General features: G+C 43.1%; 1 protein-coding gene across 3 annotated transcripts in view; it reads left to right on the top strand.

Moving 5' to 3' along the window:
* The window catches only part of IMMT (inner membrane mitochondrial protein), a 44,785-nt gene extending 27,083 nt beyond the window's left edge, over positions 1-17,702 (top strand). For 2 of the 3 annotated variants that reach the window (XM_010599942.3, XM_010599941.3), the window contains 8 exons: positions 3,404-3,507; positions 4,728-4,863; positions 5,165-5,294; positions 8,964-8,978; positions 10,707-10,930; positions 14,501-14,632; positions 15,564-15,693; positions 16,758-17,702. In XM_010599942.3, coding sequence (XP_010598244.3) covers positions 3,404-3,507; positions 4,728-4,863; positions 5,165-5,294; positions 8,964-8,978; positions 10,707-10,930; positions 14,501-14,632; positions 15,564-15,693; positions 16,758-17,371 — 1,485 coding nt within the window. In that variant the 3' untranslated portion in view covers positions 17,372-17,702. The remainder of the gene's footprint in view (positions 1-3,403; positions 3,508-4,727; positions 4,864-5,164; positions 5,295-8,963; positions 8,979-10,706; positions 10,931-14,500; positions 14,633-15,563; positions 15,694-16,757) is intronic. The other variant, XM_064268811.1, reaches the window with a different exon arrangement.
* Positions 17,703-21,063: the final 3,361 nt, after the last annotated feature.

Below are 21,063 nucleotides of genomic sequence, written 5' to 3'. Positions count from 1 at the left end.
AAGGACACCTTATATTAGCTGTCAACTAAAATTAAGGAGTATTGGCCAATGTTAATGAAAGATGAGTAGAAATTTGAAATTCTAAAAATAGATTTCAACTTCCATTTCTTCTGGTAAAAGAAGTCGCATGTGCACACGAGATCTGTAATGTGTACTGAGTTACTTTCTCAAAGCAGTGTTTGGGAGCAGCTGAGCTTGCTTTCATTGCACTGGAATCTGCTGTATGTTTTACCAGGCAGTCTTCTCCCCCGGCCTCCACAGCAAGAAGACCTTCAACAAAGGGAGGCACATTTTGACCCCTAGACATGTCATTGATGCTTACGTGCTTTAGGAGTCTGTTTGGGCCAGTTATGAAGAGTCGTCTTAATAAAGACCAGGTTCTTCTAATAGCATACCGTAGAGCTTTGGAAGATTTGTTACATGTGATAAAAAAAAAAAAAGAGCATAATATTCACGTGGTCCACACCAGCAGCCTTCCTTGCTGTGTCTTACTTAGCAAAGTGGCTAACATGGGAATTCACTGAAACATAAGCTTCATGAGTCACATCATAAAATAATTTCCTTCATCTCAAGAAATAGTTTTAACAGAGAAGAAAATATTCTTCGATGGTTACGAAAGGGGGGAGGGAGGGTGGGGGGGAGATGGGTATTCACTCATTAGATAGTAGATAAGAACTACTTTAGGTGACGAGAAAGACAATACAGGGGAGGTCAGCACAAATGGGCTAAACAAAAAGCAAAGAAGTTTCCTGAATAAACTGAATGCTTCAAAGGCCAGTGTAGCAGGGGTAGGGGCTTGGGGGCCATGGTTTCAGGGGACATGTAACTCAATTGGCATAATAAAATCTGTTAAGAAAACATTCTGCATCCCACCTTGGAGAGAGGCATCTGGGGTCTTAAACGCTAGCAAGCAGCCGTCTAAGATGCATCAATTGGTCTCAACCCACCTGGATCAAAGGAGAATGAAAAACACCAAGGACAAAAGGTAATTACGAGCCCAAGAGACAGAAAGGGCCACATAAACTAGAGACTATATCAGCCTGAGACCAGAAGTGCCTGGCTATAACCAATGACTGCCCTGACAGGGAATGCAACAGAGAACCCCTGAGGGAGCAGGAGAGCAGTGGGATGCAGACCCCAAATTCTCGTAAAAAGACCAGACTTGTTGGTCTGACTGAGACTAGAAGGACCCCAGTGGTCATGGCCCCCAGACCTTCTGTTGGCCCAGGACAGGAACCATTCCCAAAGCCACCTCTTCAGACATGGATTGGACTGGACAATGGGTTGGAGAGGGATGCTGGTGAGGAGTGAGCTTCTTGAATCAGGTGGACATTTGAGACTATGTTGGCATCTCCTGCCCGGAGGGGAGATGAGAGGGTAGGGGGGGTTAGAAGCTGGTGAAATGGACACGAAAAGAGAGAGTGGAGGGAGGGAGCAGTTTGTCTCATTAGGGGGAGAGCAGTTTGGAGTATGTAGCAAGGTGTATATTAAGTTTTTGTGTGAGAGACTGACTTGATTTGTAAACTTTCACTTAAAGTACAATAAAAATAAAAAATAATTTGCTTCGTCACTTTGCGACAATTCACGTAGAACATAAAAATCAAAAAAAAGTGAGACACACAGCTGCAGTGACCCCTAGAAGTGCCAGATATTTCCTCTAAAACCAGAGGTTTTTAACCTGGAGTTAGGTCGGTGGATAGAATTCAGGGATATGTTGAGGTTGCATGAAAACATCTTTATTTTCCCTATCCTCAAATTGAAATTTAAAAGCATTTCTTTCAATTAGGAATATTGTCAACAAACCACAATAGTCTTAGCAGTACTTGTGTCTTTATCATTGATAGAAAATACTGATATTTTCATATCACATCATAGTATGTACTTGCAGATCTCGTGAAATATCACTTATGTTCATTGCTACTTCTCCACTAGGGTGTTAGACCTTCTGCTAGGTCTTCGTTATTTAATGTGTTCTAAGCATATATATTATTATTTCACGTAATTAAAAATGTTTATAACTATATTTCAACAAAATTGGGGTCCTTTTTATTCTTCTGTAATGTCGTTTTAAGCATTTAAAAGTAGCATTTTTAGAGGCTTCCTCAGGCTGTCACAGTGATCCTGTGGCAGTAAAGATGTTACCCCGTTTAACAGGCTCGGTTCTGGTGTATCTTGAACATGGAGATCACGCCGGGTGTCAGTGGAACGTACTGTAGAATCGGTATGGGAGGAGAGTTTAGAATTACTGGAACCAGAGGACGTTGCTTTTGCCAGACTCTTCTTCCCAGAGCAGCAGGCCCAGGGGCTGCGGAGGCAGAAATACTCACGAGGCCTGGAGGCCCCCTACTGAGATGGCAGTCTTCTCTTGGGTGTACAGCAGACTTCTGCAGTTTGGATGTTTCGAGATACACTCTTCAAAATAGTTCAGTCATTTTTCCTAGGCAGAAGTCTGTTATTCTTTGGTAATTTAGTATGTTCCTGTTCATCTCCAGGATCCCAGCCCCGTATACTTTCAGAACAGGACGTGAGATGGTGTTGCATCATCCGTGCACGTAATGTGCTCGCTTGGAACTATAGGCATTTGGCGAAAGAAAAGGAAAAAAATCAGTAGTTCATACAGTTCCCTGGTAATGTTTTGCTCATTGTGTGTGTGATGCAGGAGCCGGGGGATGGGAGCTGTGACTCATATACACTCTCAGCCATCCTTCATCTCTAATAGCGGAGCAGCTTGCTGCACCGTGTGGGATTACAGTGTCCGGTTTTTTGTATGATGTATCCCTAAATGTGAGCCAGTTAAAGAAATGGTCATTGGTTACAGTGCTGGAGGAGAAAGACAGGTGGGACCTGCCTCAGGGACCTCAAGGGACGTGCTTGTTTTTTGAGCTGTAATTCACGTACCGTAGAATTCACCGTTAGGGAGATCGTTGACAGTAGTTTTCATCTTACCAATTAGGAGGGGCCATTTTTTAGATAACGTTCTAGAGCAAGGACCTTCAGATGTGTGAATGTTTTTTCTTATTCTCGGTAGACATGCCTGCAGTTAAGAAAATTTGAAGTATTGCTACTTAATTAAGAATGATTTAATCAGTAACCACAAATCATGAAAAGTTATCGTTGACATTTTCTGCTGCATGTTTTCTTTTGAGAATGTAATAAGTGTCATCTCTTCTCCAAAAATGCTCCCGTGCATTGGAACAGCCACTTTTCCATGGTTTGGAGGACTGTGGCTGACGGGACTATCTGAGCTCAGCCGTGGCCTGGATTAGGAGCCCCCGCTCCAGACAAGTAGTGCCTGTGAAGTCCCGCCTTCGGGTTTAATGCCATACATTTCTGCATTGAGTCATGTTGGCTGATGGTGTTAACTGTAGCAATTATTTGTCCTTACATAATTATCATTTTTCAGATCGCAGGTGAGAAGAAGTCAGCTCAGTGGCGCACAGTGGAGGGAGCTTTGAAGGAACGCAGAAAAGCAGTAGGTGAAGCTGCTGACGCCCTTCTCAAAGCCAAGTAATTACTTCTGGACTGTCACAAGTAATCGGGGCCTCCTGCGGCCTTTGTTCCGGCTGGCTTTTCTCCTTACATGTCTGTATAGGAGGAGGCAGGGGGCTCACCTCCTGTTTCCACCTGGGCTTTGTCTGTACTGGGGTCAGGATCATGGACACTTAAAAAGAGAGAGGAAGTAAAATTTAATTAGACTAAAAGTTGCCAGAACTTAACTAAAGGCTCGTATATAAAAAGCAGTTTTTCTTGGGATTATTGTTCAGGTGATGTATTTGTACAGATTTACTGAGATTCTGCTATAATTACAAGATTTTTCTAGGAGGTTTGAGCAGCTCTGTCGGAATTTACAGAGTATGTCACAATGTGTTTGCCATAATTACCAAAGTAGTGGGCACATATGGGTCTAATTTTAGGCTTCCTTGACCTTGAGTCCTAGGAGTTGGCTAGAACAAGGATCCAGCAAGCAAACCAAGTACAGCATCAACCTCTGATGACAGAATTTAACTAATGGTTCTCATCAACAGTCTGGAATTGTCATTCAGAATGTTGGTGTCTTCCTTAACAAAATATTTATTACTGTTAGAGAAAAAAGAAGACTTTTAATAGAGCCAGCTTAACTTTGAGGAGATTGAAGACATTGTGCTCAAATCACTAGCCCTCGAGTCAGGACTCTGAATTCTGTGTCTTGCAGTGTAGACCTTGGCCCATTTAACCTGTGAAGTGTTGTGAATCAGGAAGGCACCAGTTCCTTGCTGAGTGAGATCTGTGGCCTCCTCCCTTCATTTGCCTTAATTAAGCTCTCTGGATTGGAAAGCTAATGACAAGCTGGATATTGCTGGCAAGACCTGCCGTTTTATTGAATGTTCACGATGTAGCAGGCGCTGTACCGGGTTCTTCACATGAATTACCTCTAATCCTGACAGGAGGGTGTGTAACAAATGAGAGCCTGATCTGGGAGTTGGATCCAAGTCTTTCTGGTTCTGGAGCCTGTGTCTTTCTCTAAGTATCCCATTACCTCTGGGTCACTTCTGTCCCAGGTCATTTTCAATTATTGGTGGGAAAAGCTGGTCTTTATCTGTAGACTACAAAAAACGTTGAGTAATTTTTTCCAGTTATATTCCTCTCGTAGGCTTTTAAAAATTGAATGTTGTATAGCTGTCAAAACTCTTTTTAATGAAGTTGGCAAGGAATTATACTAAATCCTAGTTTTGTTTATTGGTTTCCAGAGAAGAGTTAGAGAAGATGAAAAGTATAATTGAAAATGCAAAGAAAAAGGAGATGGTCGGGGCCAAACCTCACATAACTGCTGCAGAGGGGAAGCTTCACAGCATGATCGTTGATCTGGATAACGTGGTCCAAAAGGTGTGTCCGCTAGGTCTTTTACAATTACTATGTATTTTTAAAAATAATCCTTTAGGGTTTAAGAATTCAAGAAAGTAGAATTCCTATCATCTCTCTGCCTTGTTACTATCTTTAAAAGATTGCCTTGGGCACCAAGTAGACTGTTTAGCATTATTGATAGTTTCTGTAATAATAGGTAGCATTTTTTTGGCCATGGTTGTTACCACTTAAGAAAATTCCCATTTTGTGTCACTTCTGTCTCTTAGGGTGTGTATTGTATTTGTTCGTTCAGTTTAACCATGTACCCTTTGTATTTGTTTAGGTCAAAGCCGCTCAGTCTGAGGCTAAGGTTGTGTCTCAGTACCATGAACTGGTGACCCGAGCCCGGGATGACTTTAAGCGAGAACTAGACAGTATTACTCCAGAAGTCCTGCCTGGGTGGAAAGGGATGAGTAAGTACGACTGAAGTGTTGGTACTTTAATTTTTTTTAACAACTGGTCAGTAACTGATCAGCTAAGCAAACCTGCTTCAACTCCATTCATCTAGTGCAAACCCCTCTGCGTGCGTACCTGTCATTTGGTTCAGTACAGTATGGTCATCATTTTCAGCCTCAGCCAGCATGAAAAGTGACACACAGTGGTGCCACTCTCATGCCTACAGCCATGTGAACAGGAAGGAGTCCTAGTGTTCAATGCCACAGCCCAGGAGTCCATTCTGGTCTCTGCTACCCAGAAAAACACCCTGGAATCCAAGTGCATGAGGGTGACATTGTAACCTTGACTCTAACATATCTGTGTACAATTATTCAAAACCTTCAGTACTTTTAAAGTATTGGTATTGAATTACTTAAAGCACACCTTGGGGGCATTGATCATTGAGTGGTAGAATTCTCGCCTTCCTTGCAGGATCAAAAAAAACTCACTGCTGTCCAAGTCAATTCCAACTCACAGTGAGTGATCCTGTAGGACAGAGAAGAACTGTCCCATAAGGTTTCCAAAGCTGTGAACTGTTATGGAAGCAGACTGCCACATCTTTCCCCCGTGAGTGGCTGGTGGGTTCAAACCACTTACCTTTTGGTTAGCAGGCAAGTGCTTTAACCACTACACCACCAGGGCTCCTCCTTGTGGGATACCAAAGTTCATTTCTCAGCCAGAGCACCTCATCCACAGCCACCACCCATGTCAGTGGAAGCTTGCATGTTGCTATGCTGCTGAACAGCTTTTAGCAAAGCTTCCAGACTAAGGTAGACTAGGAAGAAAGGCCTGGCAATCTACTTCTGAAAACGAGCCAGTAAAACCCAATGGATCACAACAGTCCGATCCGTAGCCAACCATGGGGGTGGCACAGGATCGTGCGGCGTTTTGTTTCGCTGTGCATGGGGTCGCCATGATTCAGGGGCCAGCTCAAGGACAACTAACAGCAATGACACACGTTATGATTGCCCCAGGGACACTAGTAGAGTCACTGTGTGGCTGTAGATTAGCAGATAGCTCATACTGCAGGGAACTTGCTGGTTAAGGCTAAGCAATTACGTACTGTAACTGCAGCAGATAGTCACATTTCCTGAAATGTTCTGACAGCACTCAGAGTCGCAGAGAGTACCGGTCTCAGCAGAGTTAAAATACTATTTAAGTGCCAGCAAACCTAACGTAGGGTAGAATCTGAGGAACTGACTATCATAGGTCTCTCTGGGCTGAAGGGTCAGGATTGCCTCACAGAAGCATGGAACTGCGGTAATAAAGACCAGTGCGGAAATTTTTTCTGCATAATGGTCAGCCAGAGAGTTAATGGCAGGGAGTGGAGTCCAGGCCGTCACAACGTAACTCCGAGACATTTAGTTAGTTTTTTGTATGCCATTGACTCGTTTAAGAGGGAGATACTAGTTAGACTATTTTCAAAGAAAAAAGAGAGTTTATGTGAGAGAAAAGTTCACAAACACACACATAGAGAGCCTGGGAACCTTGAATCTTGCCTTGGACATTGTTATTTAAACTGGTTAGCTGGCCCCTAGCAGAGCAGGCTTAGTTAAGCTGTGTCTGCACCATTTCCCCCATAGGCATTTCTCAGGGGCTGTGGGTCATTGAGGTTACAGCTGAACCTTCCCCACCACCTTCTCCCACAGATCACTCTACCGCCTCTTGAAATTCCTATTCACTGGTTTGTGTGTGTGTTGTCTGCCGAGTAGGTGTAAGCTCCTTGAATAAACATGACATTTGGTAGAACGCAGGGAGTCTTGGTTGGCTGAAATAAAAGGAAATGAGGTTGAAAGGGCAGGATGGGCTTTGCCTGTGGATAGTTAGTTGTGAGTGCCACCCCTAGGAATGTGCATTTTATTATCTTAAATGCCTGTCTTTGGTCTCCCTACCTGGCTATCCCCTACTGATTTTTGCAGGCCAGCTTCTTAAATTTTTCACCCCTTTTTTTAGTGGGGGGTTAATTTTGAAAATGCCCTTTATAAAACATGAAACAGTTAAAACGATAGTTCTCAACCCAGGGCAGTTTTGCTTCGCAGGGACATTTAGCAATGTATGGAGGCATACCTGCTTAATACAACTGGGAAGTGCTACTGGCATTTAGCTGCTAAATCCTACATGCACAGACAGCTGCACAACAAAGAATTCACCGGCCCAAAGTGTCGGTAGTTCCAGGGCTGAGAAACCTTGCAGTCAAGAAGTGTATCATGTAGGAAGTATAAAAAGGTCCTCTGCAATTCAATCTCTGAATTTTTGGGGGGAAACAACCTCCATTTAGATTTTTATTAATTTTTTAAATAGATAACACATGACACAAAATTTGATATATAAGTATCTGGTGAAAAGTTTCTCCTGCACCCCTGTCCACAACCACACAGTTTGCCTCTCCAGAACCAGCCAGTGTTACTGATTTCTCTGGAGATGTGAATTAGCCCATGATTACCTGGCCCTCAGTAGATATCCTCACCTCTGAAATCTGCAGGCATTTACGACATACAGCAAATCCTTTATACTGTCTTGCGTTAGTTATTTCGCTGTTAGTAGCCCTAGTTCTTTAAATTGTGAATCTACTGGTGATGTCATGATGTCTGGCACTTCCTCTGTGTTCTTCTGTAGCTGAGCGCAGTGCCAAACATGGTCACAGTAGCTGACATCTTGAGCGGTATCTTGTGCCTGGCTCTGTGCTCTGAGCACTTCACATGTATCTACTTATTTAAAGGTCTCAATAGCCCTGGACTAAGTTTTGTTATTATCCCCGTTTTATAGATGAGGAAACTGAGGCACAGAGAAGTATTTGCCCAAGGTTGTACCGTTTTTAGGGGATAGAGCCAGGGTTTTATTCTTGTGCACTGGCCTCATTGTTCTCAGGCTGCTTGATTTGTGTCAGCAGCATTAGATACCCTTTCAGGCTTTGAGAAGAAGAGTGAGGTGATTGTAATAAGGAGGAAAATTCATTTTTGTGAGATTGAGGGTGACTCATAATACATAAAGGCAAAGAAGCCACTTGAAGGGTGCTGGAGCAATCCCAGGCCCTCGTTTCTGCTTCTGCCAGTCGGATTTTTGGCTTACCAAGAATGAGATGGGGTTGTTCCTAGATCTGTTTAAACCACTTCTGTTTGCTGTTGCAATTATGTGACTTTGAAATATTGTATGAACCAGTATAAATGGGAGGATAAAAGTTGTAGTGTCTATGAAAAAACTAAATTGATTTGGGGATATAGAGTGGAGTTCCTTAAAACCAAAACTACTTTTTAACATCATTTACTTTGGAGCCGTGGTGGGACAGTGGTTAAGAGCTTGGCTGCTTATCAGGTTGGCAGCTCAAATCCACCAGCTGCTCCCTGGAAACCCTATAAGGCAGTTCTACTCTGTCCTGTAGGGTCGCTATGAGTCGGAATCTACTCGAAGGCAGTGGGTTTTACTCCCTTATTTTCTAAAAATATTAGAATTTGCCTTGATCTGTATTGTTCTAGAATCTTTTTAAATTTTAGGAAATGAATTCTATTATTTTGATTTTCAGTATTAAAATATGTTTTTTCAGATAACTGGTGTCTGGTTCTTCACTTCTTATTTTCTTTTATGTTCCTTTGTAATGATCAATAACTGAAATATGTATATATTCAAACTTTTCTGCTTTCTCTTTGCAGGTATTTCTGACCTAGGTGAGTAGTTACGTGTATTGTACTCTTAAAGGCTTTTGAGTCTTAAAAGACTAAAGTCTTTTTGTTTTACTGATGATTCTTATGCTAAGTTATCTAAATAATATAAAGTAGAATTGTATCACATATGCTAAATCTTAATTGGATCTTTTTGTCACCCCTGTGCTCTCAGTGACTGGAAACCTGTAGATGTGAATACATACATACATACAAACATATGTACATACACACATACATACACACAGGCAGTCTCCAGGTTATGAACAAGTTCTGTTGCTGAGTCTTGTCTTTAAGTTGAATTTGTACGTAAGTCATAACAGTTAGATATGAGTCATATCTAACATCATTTAGTCAAATGTTTGTCTTAGTATATAGTGTACCTTTCTATATATAAAAAACGTTAAAACATTTCCAGACACACTAAAGCATCTTTACTGTAATAATACAGTAACAATAGTAATAACGTTTGGATGCCCGTCGCAAAGTAGCATCCATTTGTTATTACGTACCATTGTACGTACCTCAAATTTTTAATATAATAGCCTTTATGGGGTTGGTTCCTACCTACGGGTTGTATGTAACTCAGGCATCTGTAACCCGGGGACTGCCTGTATATATGTGTGTTTTAACTTTGAAAAATTTCAGTGTTCAAGGGCAGGAAGAAAAGGATAATGAACTCCTATGGACCCTTCCCCCACTTAAGCAGTTATCAAAACGTGGCCAGCTTTGTTTCATCTACTCCCACTGCCCCCTCCCCCACCTTATGTTGAAGCAAATCTTAGCATCTCCTTTTACTTGTAAATGCTTTGACTGTCCTTTTGACAACATGATGACTGTATCCTATCACTCCTGAGACTTAATTATTCCTCAGTGTCCTCATACATCCATTCAGTGTTCAGGTGTGCTCAGCTGTCCGTAAGGGGGGGCGTTACAGTTTATTCAAATCAGTATCCAGAATTGTTACACACATTGAATTTAATGAATTGATCTTTTATCCCTTCTTTTTTTTTTCTTTTCTGTTTATTGAGGATTTGAGTCATTTGCCATAAAGAATTTCCCACATTCTCTATTATTATGCATTTTGCTCATAGAGCCGTAATTCTTAACTTCGGAGTGTGAAGTTTTAAAAAAAGGCATGTGTTTAAGGTTAATATCAGAACCTATGGGCTGGAGGATTTTAAAAGGCTCTAGAAGGGCTCCTGATGGACAGCTCTGAGTGCAGGTCATTGTCCTAACTAATACCTGTCTGAGAAAAGGAATAGAAACTCCTGTTAGGGAAAAGTCTGAGAGAATTTGCATTGGATTAGAGTGTTTGTGGAAGAGACTTTAGTTGGATGCCTGTGATGACTAATCATAGTAATATGTGAAAGACAGTATAGAAGTGGCTGCATGGATCAGCTTTGTCTTTAGAGACAATTATTGTGAGGCAGACAGCCGATTTAAAAGTCGTTCACATTGGAAGTACTGCTTTGGGTTCCTGGAAAAGACCTGATGATATTTCTTTCGAGGCCTACCTAGATTGTTTTGCCTGAGATTGAAAACACCTTACTGTTGGACACGAGCTGCAAATTTCTGATTGAACTGGCAAATCAAAATCTCTTTTCATATGTGAGCCACACTTTGCCTTTCTTTATAGCTCTTAAGATTAAATGACAAGTAATTGAAGCAGTTTACCTTGTAGTGATATATCCTTTTGGTGAAATCATCAACTGTGTGACGTGTTCTGTTTAGCTGACAGGCTGTCTACCGACGACCTGAACTCCCTGATCGCTCACGCACATCGTCGCATTGACCAGCTAAACCGAGAGCTAGCAGAACAGAAAGCTGCAGAGAAGCAGCACATTGCACTAGCCTTGGAAAAACAAAAGCTGGAAGAAAAGCGGGCATTTGACTCTGCCGTGGCCAAAGCATTAGAACATCACAGAAGTGAAGTAGCGGCTGAACAGGACAGAAAGGTAGCAGAGATGAGAATAATGCCTAACATTTAACGTCCCTCTTGATTGTCTGTTTCTAGAGATAATATTGGAGTCGCTGACTTTAAAATGCTGGGTATAAGTCATGCTGAGCCACTACGGAATGAGCTTTGGCCCTTGTTCTCTTAGTCAAAGCTTCTAGGGAAGGACTGGTCTAGCAGGGTTCTCATTTTGTTGAGCAGATGCAGAGGTGTAATAAGGTAATGAGCTGCTGGTGTCCAGGGTTATCTAACTCCTCTGTCCCCAGTGGAACCCCTCCCCTAAGGCAGTTCTAAAAGAATCTCTCTTGGATTCGGAGTATTTTCCCTCTGCCAGTGTTGTAAGTGGTGGACGGGTAGGGATGGATGAAGTAGCTCCTTCAGCGCTCTCTCGGGCACATGTTTGGGCATGACCTGACTGCTCATCCCACCTTCGTGGTCTCTTAGCAGCAGAGTGGACCACTTCCTCCTCCTTGAAGCTCATTCTCCCAGGACACCATGCTCTTCTGGTCTTTTCTCCTGCCTCACTGGCCTCTCCTCAGCCTCCTCTGTTCAGCCCTGGTTCTGAAACCTTTTCCCATTTAAACTGTCTTCAAGTGATCTTATCTAGTCCTGTGCCTTTGAAGTTTAAATACCATATATAACATTCTTTAGCTCTGACCTGCCTTGGCTTCAGGTTCCTGTCCAGCCCTTACTTGATAGCTTCAGTTGGATTTTCAGTAGTCGTTTCAAGCTCAGCACATACAAAACAGATCTCTTGATTCTCTTCAACCTGTGTCCCAGCCTCTCACCTGTCTTCTCTCTGTAAACAAACCACCAGCTACCCAGTTGCTCAAGCCAGAAATAGTGCTTGGTTGTTCTTCCATCACTCATATCCAGACCACCAACAGATACTCCCACTAGTGCATCCAAAGTAAATCCCAGGTCTGTCCACTTTTCTCCATTATCACCACCAAAGTCCAAGCTGTTATTCAGTAAGTTTCCCTGTTTTTACACTCATCTTTCTAAATCTGTTATTAACAGCCTCTCAACAGGTTTCCCTGTTTTCATACTAATCTTTCTTTATCTTCACACAGCCATTTGGTCCTTTAAAACGTAATTTTGACCAGGCACTGTTGTTGTGAGTTGCCATTGAGTTGGTTGTGACTCATAGCAATCTGGATGTACAACAGAACAAAACACTACCGTGTCCTGCGCCATCCTCACAGTCTTTGCTATGTTTGAGCCCATCGTTGTAGCCACTGTGTCAGTCCATCTCATTGAGGGCCTTCCTCTTTTTTTTGCTGACCCTCTACTTTACCAAGCATAATGTCGTTCTCCAGGGTTTGGTCCTCCTGATAACGTGTCCAAAGTATGTGAGATGAAGTCTCACCATCCCCGCTTCTAAAGAGCACTCTGGCTGTACTTCTTCCAAGACAGATTTGTTGGTAATCTTATGACTGTCCATGGTAAATTGAATAGTCTTCGCCAACACCATGATTCAGAGGTGTCGGTTCTGTCTTCCTTATCTGTTGTCCAGCTTTCACATGCATATGAGGTAATTGCAAATACCGTGGCTTTTGGGTCAGGCGTACCATGGCCCTCAAAGTGACATCTTTGCTTTAAAGTGTTAAGAAACACTTTAAAGGGATCTTTTGTAGCACATTCGCTCAGTGCAGTGCATCGTTTGATTTCTTGACTGCTGCTTCCATGGGCATTGATTGTGGATCCAAGTAAAAGGAAATCCTTGACAACTTCAGTGTTTTCTCCATTTATCATGATGTTGCTTATTGTTCCAGTTAGGAGGATTTTTTTCTTTATGTTGAGGTGTAATCCATACTGAAGGCTGTAGTCTTTGATCTTCATCAGCAAGTGTTTCAAGTTCTCTTTGGTTTCAGCAAGCAAGTCTGTGTCATCTGCATATCGCAGGTTGTTGATAAGTCTGCCTCTAATCCTGATGCCCTGTGCTTCTTCGTATAGTCCAGCTTCTCTGATCATTTGCTCAGTGTACAGATTGACTAAGTATGGTGAAAGGATACAACCCTGACGCAGATCTTTCTTGACTTTAAACCATGGTGTATCCTTCTGTTCGAATGACTGCCTCTTGGTCAGCGTGAGCACAATTAATAAGTGTTCTGAAATTCCCATTCTTCACAGTGTTATTCATAATTTGTTATGACGTACATAGTCGAATGCCTGTGTGTAGTCAGTAAAACCAGATAAACATCTTTCTGGTGTTTTGTGCTTTCAGCCAGGATCCAGGTGACACCAGCAGTGATATCCTTGGTTCCACGTCCTCTTCTGCATCTGCCTTGATTTTCTGGCAGTTCTCTGTTGATGCACAGCTGCATCTGCTTTTGAATGATCTTCAGCAAAACTTTCATGTGATATTAATGATATTGTTCAATAATTTCTGCATTCTGTTGAATCGGACACTATGCTGTTGAAAATCCTCCACTGACTACTCACTGCATTTAATATAAAATCCAGATTCTTAACCAATACCAAAAAAAGCCTGGATCTTGTTTTTGCCTGCCATGAGCCAGGTGCTCTCCTTTCAGTGCCGTAGGCTTGCTGGTGTGTTCTTGTGCCCTGATGACACCTTTTGCCCTGGGGCTTTTGTGCCTACCCTGCCTGTATATTATTTTGGCTCCTCACAAGGATGACTTCTTGGTAAACCTTAGTGCTCACCTTGGATGTTGCCTTAATGTGAAGTAGAACCCCTGCATCATTGTCACATTGTCCCCTCTATATTTTCTTAAAAAGTATCACAGTCTTAGATGCCCTTTTTGTTGACTTGCTTACTGTCTGCGCCCCACATTGAAATGTGCACTGTCCGAGAGCAGGAAGCCTGTCTGCCGTGAGCACTGTGGCATCCAAGCAAACAGTGCTCACTACCTGGCACAGGGTTGGCATTTCAGAAATGATTATGCACTGACTGAACGAATGGATTCATTCATTCATTATTCCTGAGAAAAGTTCTGAATTCCAGGTAATCAGTGTGAAGCAATTTGTCATGTGACCCATGGTTAATTATTAAGCAAGACATGATATAGGCTTTTTTATATTTCCAGTTATTTTTTTTGAAGGAAATTATGTTCAATAACTGTCAGATTCATATTTAATTTTCTTAACAATTCTTCAAAGTAGGCATTATTATTCACAGATGAGAAAATGGAGTTTGGAAAAGGTAAATCATTTCCCCAGGGTCACACAGGTGGTCATGATGAAGCTGCGTTTGACCCCAAGTCTTTGTAGTTACTTTTCTCCATGGTCTAGAACTGGTTACTTCTCTGGTGAGCATGTGATTCGGGAAATGATGGTGTTTGCTTTGTATGGGAGGCAGCCTGGTGATGTGGGGCCAGAGAGACCTCTGTTTGAAATCTGATTTGGCTACAGCTGTATGACCTTGTTTGAAATTACCTCCTAACCATCAGCTTTCTGATATATATAAAAATTAGGAGTAAAGAATGTGTCCACATGCCTGCCACGTGGAAGCTGCTGTCAGCCTTGCTGTTAATACTCAGTCTTTGTCTTTCCCTAAAAGTACACTTGGAAAATTGAGAACCAGTCCTTCCTGTGTTTGGTTTCATAGGTAGAGGAAGTCCGAGACGCCATGGAAATTGAAATGAGAACCCAGCTCCGCCGACAGGCTGCTGCCCACACTGATCACTTACGAGACGTCCTTAGGGTCCAAGAACAGGAACTGAAATATGAATTTGAGAAGGTGAGGGCCTGCTGTAAAGCATCAGCTCCCCTTCCTTTGTTAACAAGCCCTCCTTTCCCTTTGACGTGCTCTTTGTGTCACTGTCTCTATGGATACGGAAGAATGCGGGAAGAGTTTTGCCGTGGCTGAGGTGGCCGTGGTGGAGTGGGGCGTCGTGTGTCTGCAGAATTGGTCTTCTTGTATAAAGATGTCCTTACGTGTAGGCGGTCAGACGTGCCCTGTGTATACCTGAGTCGTTTGGAGCCTTCCAGGCTTTAGGGAGGGCTGGCGAAGGGGTTTGCGAGAACGTAGATGATAATACCTGACACGGGTCATCCTGCTTTATCTCCACGAGCTCCTGTGGGTTATGTGGTTGTGCTCTGATTTCATATCGAGGAAACTTCCCAGATGGGTTAAATTTGGAAATCCAGTAATTAGTCTGGATGCCTTTAATTGTAATTAGTTTCTACTCAAGAAATCATTTACAGATTCTTCAAGCAAGGAAGTCTTCCAGAAAATTGAAATAGATTCTAATGTGAAAGGTTTTTTATTTTAAATTCTATTTGATGAGTATTTATCGAGAAAAGTGAATGTTTTATTATTTCTTAAATCGAAGGCATGGAATCTAACCTAATCATTATGCGTGGGTTGTTAACACAGTTGCTTTGCTTTCAGTGGTGGGCTCTTTGTTCTGACCTTACCAGCCTTCTCTCGCCTCCTCCTGGTCGGCCTCCTCTGGTATTAGGCTCCACAGTAAATTTGTGAAGAATTACACATCGAGTACAGGTCAAGAAGTTTTTGAAGCCTTACACATAATTTGGGAGTTTCATGGTAACTGCTTTGATATTTTTGCTTCTGGAGGGTAGCAGTTGCCGGAAGACTAGCGTCCAGACAAATTACGTGCACTGAGGTAACATTGCTGTTTTCTGTATACTGTTTGTGTTTATTTCAGGACATGTCTGAGAAACTTGCTGAACAAGAATTACAGTTTCGTCGTCTCAGTCAAGAGCAAGTTGACAACTTTACTCTGGATATAAACACTGCCTATGCCAGACTGAGAGGAATCGAACAGGCTGTTCAGAGTGAGCAGATGGGCTCTAACGATTGTTATTCAGTGTGACTTAGGCTAATTACTTGTTACAAGGATGATGGGGTACATGCATTGATGTCAGGGCATAAGGATACTGAAATTTCTGTACTAAATTTTAATCATCTCGTGAAAACTTGGACCCAGATTTGATACATTTGGAACATGGAGTAGTAGAAGGAAATTTTTAAAAAAGGTCTAAAATGAAATGAAGTTTTACTTCTGATACGAAAAACGTGAGATCACCGTTTATGAGGCAGTTCACCCAATACCCTGTGGCTTTGTCTCATGTGCCTTGGGTGGAGATAAAGGTCACTGTGGCCTCATGCTTCCCCCCCAAAGGCTCCTGAGTCTGCAGACACTTGGCAAGTCATCTGGAAGTGCTGGTTTGCTGAGTCTGCCCACCAAACGGACAGTAGCCATATTGAGGTCTCCATGCGCCAGACTGAAAGGGAAGTGTCCTGACAGGGTGTTGATAAGATGGGTTTCTTTGGGATGTTACAGAATCTCTTATCAGAAAACTCTAAAAATAAGCTCAGTACTCCGGGATTTTAAGATCCAGTAGTTCATTACGTTTATTTGAAGTCTTCCATTCCTTTGTGGGAATTTTCTGGTGGCCTTAGCGTAAGTCGTAGCCTAATTTAACAGCACATTTCTTTCTCAACTACAAAGTGTAAAGATTCGAGTTAGATGCCATGCGTATGTGAGTGACTTATGTGGGCACTTTACCCTGTTCTGTCTTGAAGAGGGCTAGGGACCTGGTTGTGTTGTGCAGTTACATCCGCCCACCTTTCCCTGTGGCTTTAGTTCAGAGCAAGCCCTTGCTGTCAAATGGTGTCTTGCTTTATTGCCTCCTACAAGGAGGCCAATTAGGAAGAACATGCCAGAAAGAAATGGTGGGGTGGGCTTGTAAGAGGCTTTCTCTCTGGCCCCATCTTCCACTTGTGTGGATTTAGCTTGTCCGTCATGCATCAGGTCTTGAGGTGTATCTGAAGTGTGTGTAGTGTCAGATGGAGAGAAAAATGATTTTCTTTGCTTTTTTATTTGTTTTCTTTGTAGGCCATGCAGATGCTGAAGAGGAGGCCAGAAAAGCCCATCAGCTCTGGCTCTCAGTTGAGGCGTTAAAGTATAGCATGAAGACGGCGTCTGCAGATCTGCCCACTGTCCCACTGGGCAGCGCCGTAGAGGCCATCCGAGTCAGCTGTGCTGACAATGAGTTTGCCCAGGCCTTAACCGCAGCTATACCTCCGGAGTCCCTGACCCGTGGGGTGTACAGTGAAGAGACCCTTAGAGCCCGTTTCTATGATGTCCAGAAACTGGCCCGAAGGGTAGCAATGATTGATGAAACCAGAAATAGCTTATACCAGTACTTCCTCTCCTACCTGCAGTCCCTGCTCCTCTTCCTGCCTAAGCAGCTGAAGCCGCCCCCGGAGCTCCACCCTGAGGATATAAACACGTTTAAGTTACTGTCATATGCCTCATATTGCATTGAGCATGGAGATCTGGAGTTGGCAGCAAAGTTTGTCAATCAGCTGAAAGGGGAGTCCAGACGAGTGGCACAGGACTGGCTGCACGAAGCCCGCATGACCCTAGAAACCAAACAGATAGTGGAGATCCTGACGGCGTACGCCAGCGCCGTAGGAATAGGGACCACTCAAGTGCAGCAGGAGTAAGGCCTAGGAAGAGTCTCTGTGAAGTCATATTCTTGTCAGAGGAGATCAGCAGTGACATGTATCTGAGGGGCTTGCCGCAAGGGTCCCAGAATTGTCTAGAAATGAGCAGGTTACTGTCCTAAATGTTAACACCTGTTGCAGTTACATTATTTCCACTTGCTATCATGTCAGTAAACTCCAAGGGTACGTTCTTTGCAACTTGTGTAACATTTTCTGTTTTTCAGGTTTTACTGATGGGGCCTGTGAGCCATTCAAAATAATGTTTGTGATCTCTACTGCTATGGATTTTTCCCTTGGAGCAAACTGAATAAAGCAACAAGATGAAAACTGAGTACCTTGTCCATTTTCAAAAAGTACCATTTCTAGTTTGTTGTGTGCAGAAAATTTCTTTGAAAAGCAGCCAACAGCAGACGTAGAAAGTCCTGGCCACATGGAGTTTCCAGGCTGAGAATTAGGTCAGCAGACATCCAAGACCTGGCTCTTGGCTTTGAAGGTTCTGGTGAATTGATTATTGCTAGTCAGACTCCAAAGAGACCGATATACCAACCAGAACACCAATATTTGTATTTGTAATGGGAATATAGCTTTCTGGTGATTGAAAGACACTGGAAATTGTGTGTATCCAAACTTGTTTTGATTGCTGCCCCCAGGAGAAAAGTGTATTTATATCGGGACCCAGTACACACACACACCTGTGCGTGTATGTCAGCGAAGGTTTCTCGGGCCAGTGCTTACCCTTCCTGCTGGAGATGCAGTTTTCTGTTTTTTTATCATTAAGTTGGTCTGTTCCCTACCAGCCAAACTAAACACCCCACAGACAGTCACAGCTGACGGTTTTAACACACTGGTCATTGGCCATGCTCCTTTTTGGTACCTGGACTGTGAATGTCTTCACAGAAGTGGGCTTAGCGAACCTGGACTGCTAACAGCAACTGAGTAACTCCGGTGGATCTACTCTGCCATAAACCCAGACAGCTTCCTCAGGCCACCTCTGAAGATGAGGGCACGTGCCGTTCTGGATAAACACAAATCCCACCTTTATTTCACTCCATGAAGAACACCACCTCTATGTGAAATCACTATCCATTTTTTTTCTTCAAAATTAGTTTTTTTGTAGAGGTTTGTGTGTTCACAAAGGAGCCCTGGTGGCTCAGTGGTTAAGTGCTCAGCTGCTAACCAAAAGGACCGTGGTTCCAACTCCCCAGCTGTTCTGCGGGAGAAAGATGGACAGTCAGCTTCTGTAAAGATTACAGCCTTGGAAACCCTATGGGGCAGTTCTACTCTGTCCTACGGGGTCGCCATGAGTTAGAACAGGCTCAGTGGCAATGGGTTTGTTTTTTTGTGTTTTATGTGTTCACAAAGAGATTAATTAGGGGGCACTTTCATCTGAGTACATACGGGGATTTTTTATTTCAGATTTCTGCAGATGGTAAATGCCAGCCACTGAGTTTGGATTTGTTGTTACATTCAAGTTTCTGCATGCCACTGGACCTTGTCCTTTGAGGCCCCTTGGTCCATCTTTGGCCTGGGTTGACATTAACATTCTTTATGTTCTCCTAAGTAGGTTCTTAATTCAACAAAATAGATCTGGTTTCTCTGACTGGACCACGTTTTGTTTAATGCTCTTGGTGTCTGAGGTGGAGGCACTCCTGGCACCTAGGGGCTTGTTTTTTATCAGAGTAGAATTTTTTCTATGTTCAGCCCCTCCCTTTTTGGAGTGGTGTGAAATTGCAAAATATATTAATTTGCAAAGCTGGTTTACCTACTTGTAATACTAGAAATGCTTGCGGTCTTTATTTTACTCATGAAATCTGTAAACTGGTAGATTATAAGGAAATCTGTTTCTCTTAAAACCTGAGAATAACTTCCTTCAGATGCGATTGACTGCACAAGACCCGAGCAGTGCTGATTTAGATCCCAAAATCAAAACACACCTCCCCGGCTCTATTGCACATTAGAAAACAAGATGAGGCTGATGGAGATTCTGCTTGGCAAAGCCTTGATTTTCCTTCTGTATCCAGTCTTCCTGAGATGTCACTTGGCAACCATTCAGGTGAAAAGGAGGCTGAGCCTTACTTGGATTATAGTTTGGTCAGGATTCTCAGCTCTACTTCCAGGGGAAGGAATCCAAAGAGCCTGATGCACGTAGATTTGGCCCTGGGCAGTCAGGGCCTGTCAGCTTCACTTCAACATAACCACCAAACACATTGCCACTGAGTCGATGGAGACTGTAGGACAGAGTAGAACTGCCCCATAGGGCTCACTTCAGTATATTTTCATTAAAAGCACAAGTGACAGATGATACCTGTGCCACTTCAGGTTAAGATGATACAAAGTGGAGTCACTGAATTCTTTGCATCTTTTACAGCCTTAAATTGGGCTCCCTTCTTGCCTCCCAGCTGATTGCTGTAGGGAGTGTTTCTCAACCTTTTTAAACTCAACGCCTCCTAGTAAATAGTAAAACTCAGATCTTTAATGTTGGAAGTTTCAAAATCAATATAAAGCAATTTTAGACAGTCTTTTAAGGTACACTACTTCTGTATTCCTTCGTAGTAACTTAGATCATCTGCTTTTTCTCTCAACAGGTTCTGGTTAAAAGCAGCCTCCAAGTCCCAAATGAGGTTTCCCGCCAGGTTTAAAGTAACTTGCTTGAACTCAGGGCAGAACACAATTTAACACAAAAGGAAAATAAAAAGAATGCTTTAATGGCAGGCAAATCAGTTTGCACCCTTCACGGGGTCCAAGTGGCCACCATTTCCCCAAACTGGGAAAATGCTTCTCTGGCTTTCTTCCCTTCGATGCACTCGGGCCCTGAGGCTGGTGGGTGAGGAGGGTGAGGTGACAGGGTTTCAGTGACTTGCCAGTTTTAGCGGGCTGCATTGGCACTGCCTTAGGGTCCACAGGAAGAGGAAGGGGCGCTGGAGGATTGTAGGTGAGCCAAAGAAGGGGTCATTGCTGGGCACTGGTGACCAAGCTGGGACGAGGTCCTGTCCTGACCTTCACTCCTCCTGCACATTCCTACCTTCCAGGAGCTGTAACTCTTGCTGAGCTCTGTACACTTGAGTTTGATCCCCAGCAGGCCTTCCTGATGGTTCGCTTGGCAGCATTCTTTTCTAAGCTGGGTTCCTTCCTGGGCCAAGCTGAAGACTCTGCCCACACTTGTGTACCTGGCATTCCATCTTCCCACATCTCAGCACGTCACCTTACCTCAACCATATCAAACAGCCCCATTTCTCTGGTAAAGTGTCACCACCTCTAAGGCCTCATCATCTAAATGTTTCTATCAAATCTGCCCTGCCCCGCCCAAGCTTCTACTGACTCTGCAATCTCATATCCTATCTCAAAGTTTTTCAAAATTTTTGACCATAAACCAAACCCGGCTCATAGTGAGCCTATAGGACAGAGCAAAACTGCCCCATAGGGTTTCCAAGGAGCAGCTGGTAGATTCAAACTGCCAACCTTTTGCTTAGGAGGTGAGCTCTTAACCACTGTGCCACCAGGGCTCCTTTATGACCATGAACTACAGGAAAAAATGTACATCGTAATCTAGTGTATGTGCGGGTTTACATCCGTTGCAATGTAAAAAATATACTTATCACAAATCTTGAAACGATACTGTATGTGCGCGTTTAGATTTTCTATTCCATTAAAAATTTGTGGTCACCACCCACAAAAATTGATTTCAAGACTAG

The sequence above is a fragment of the Loxodonta africana genome, chromosome 15, assembly GCF_030014295.1.
Source record: "Loxodonta africana isolate mLoxAfr1 chromosome 15, mLoxAfr1.hap2, whole genome shotgun sequence".
Taxonomy (NCBI): Eukaryota; Metazoa; Chordata; class Mammalia; order Proboscidea; family Elephantidae; genus Loxodonta; species Loxodonta africana.
Note: the sequence above shows the minus strand (reverse complement) of the source record. Positions and strands in the feature narration are given on the sequence as shown.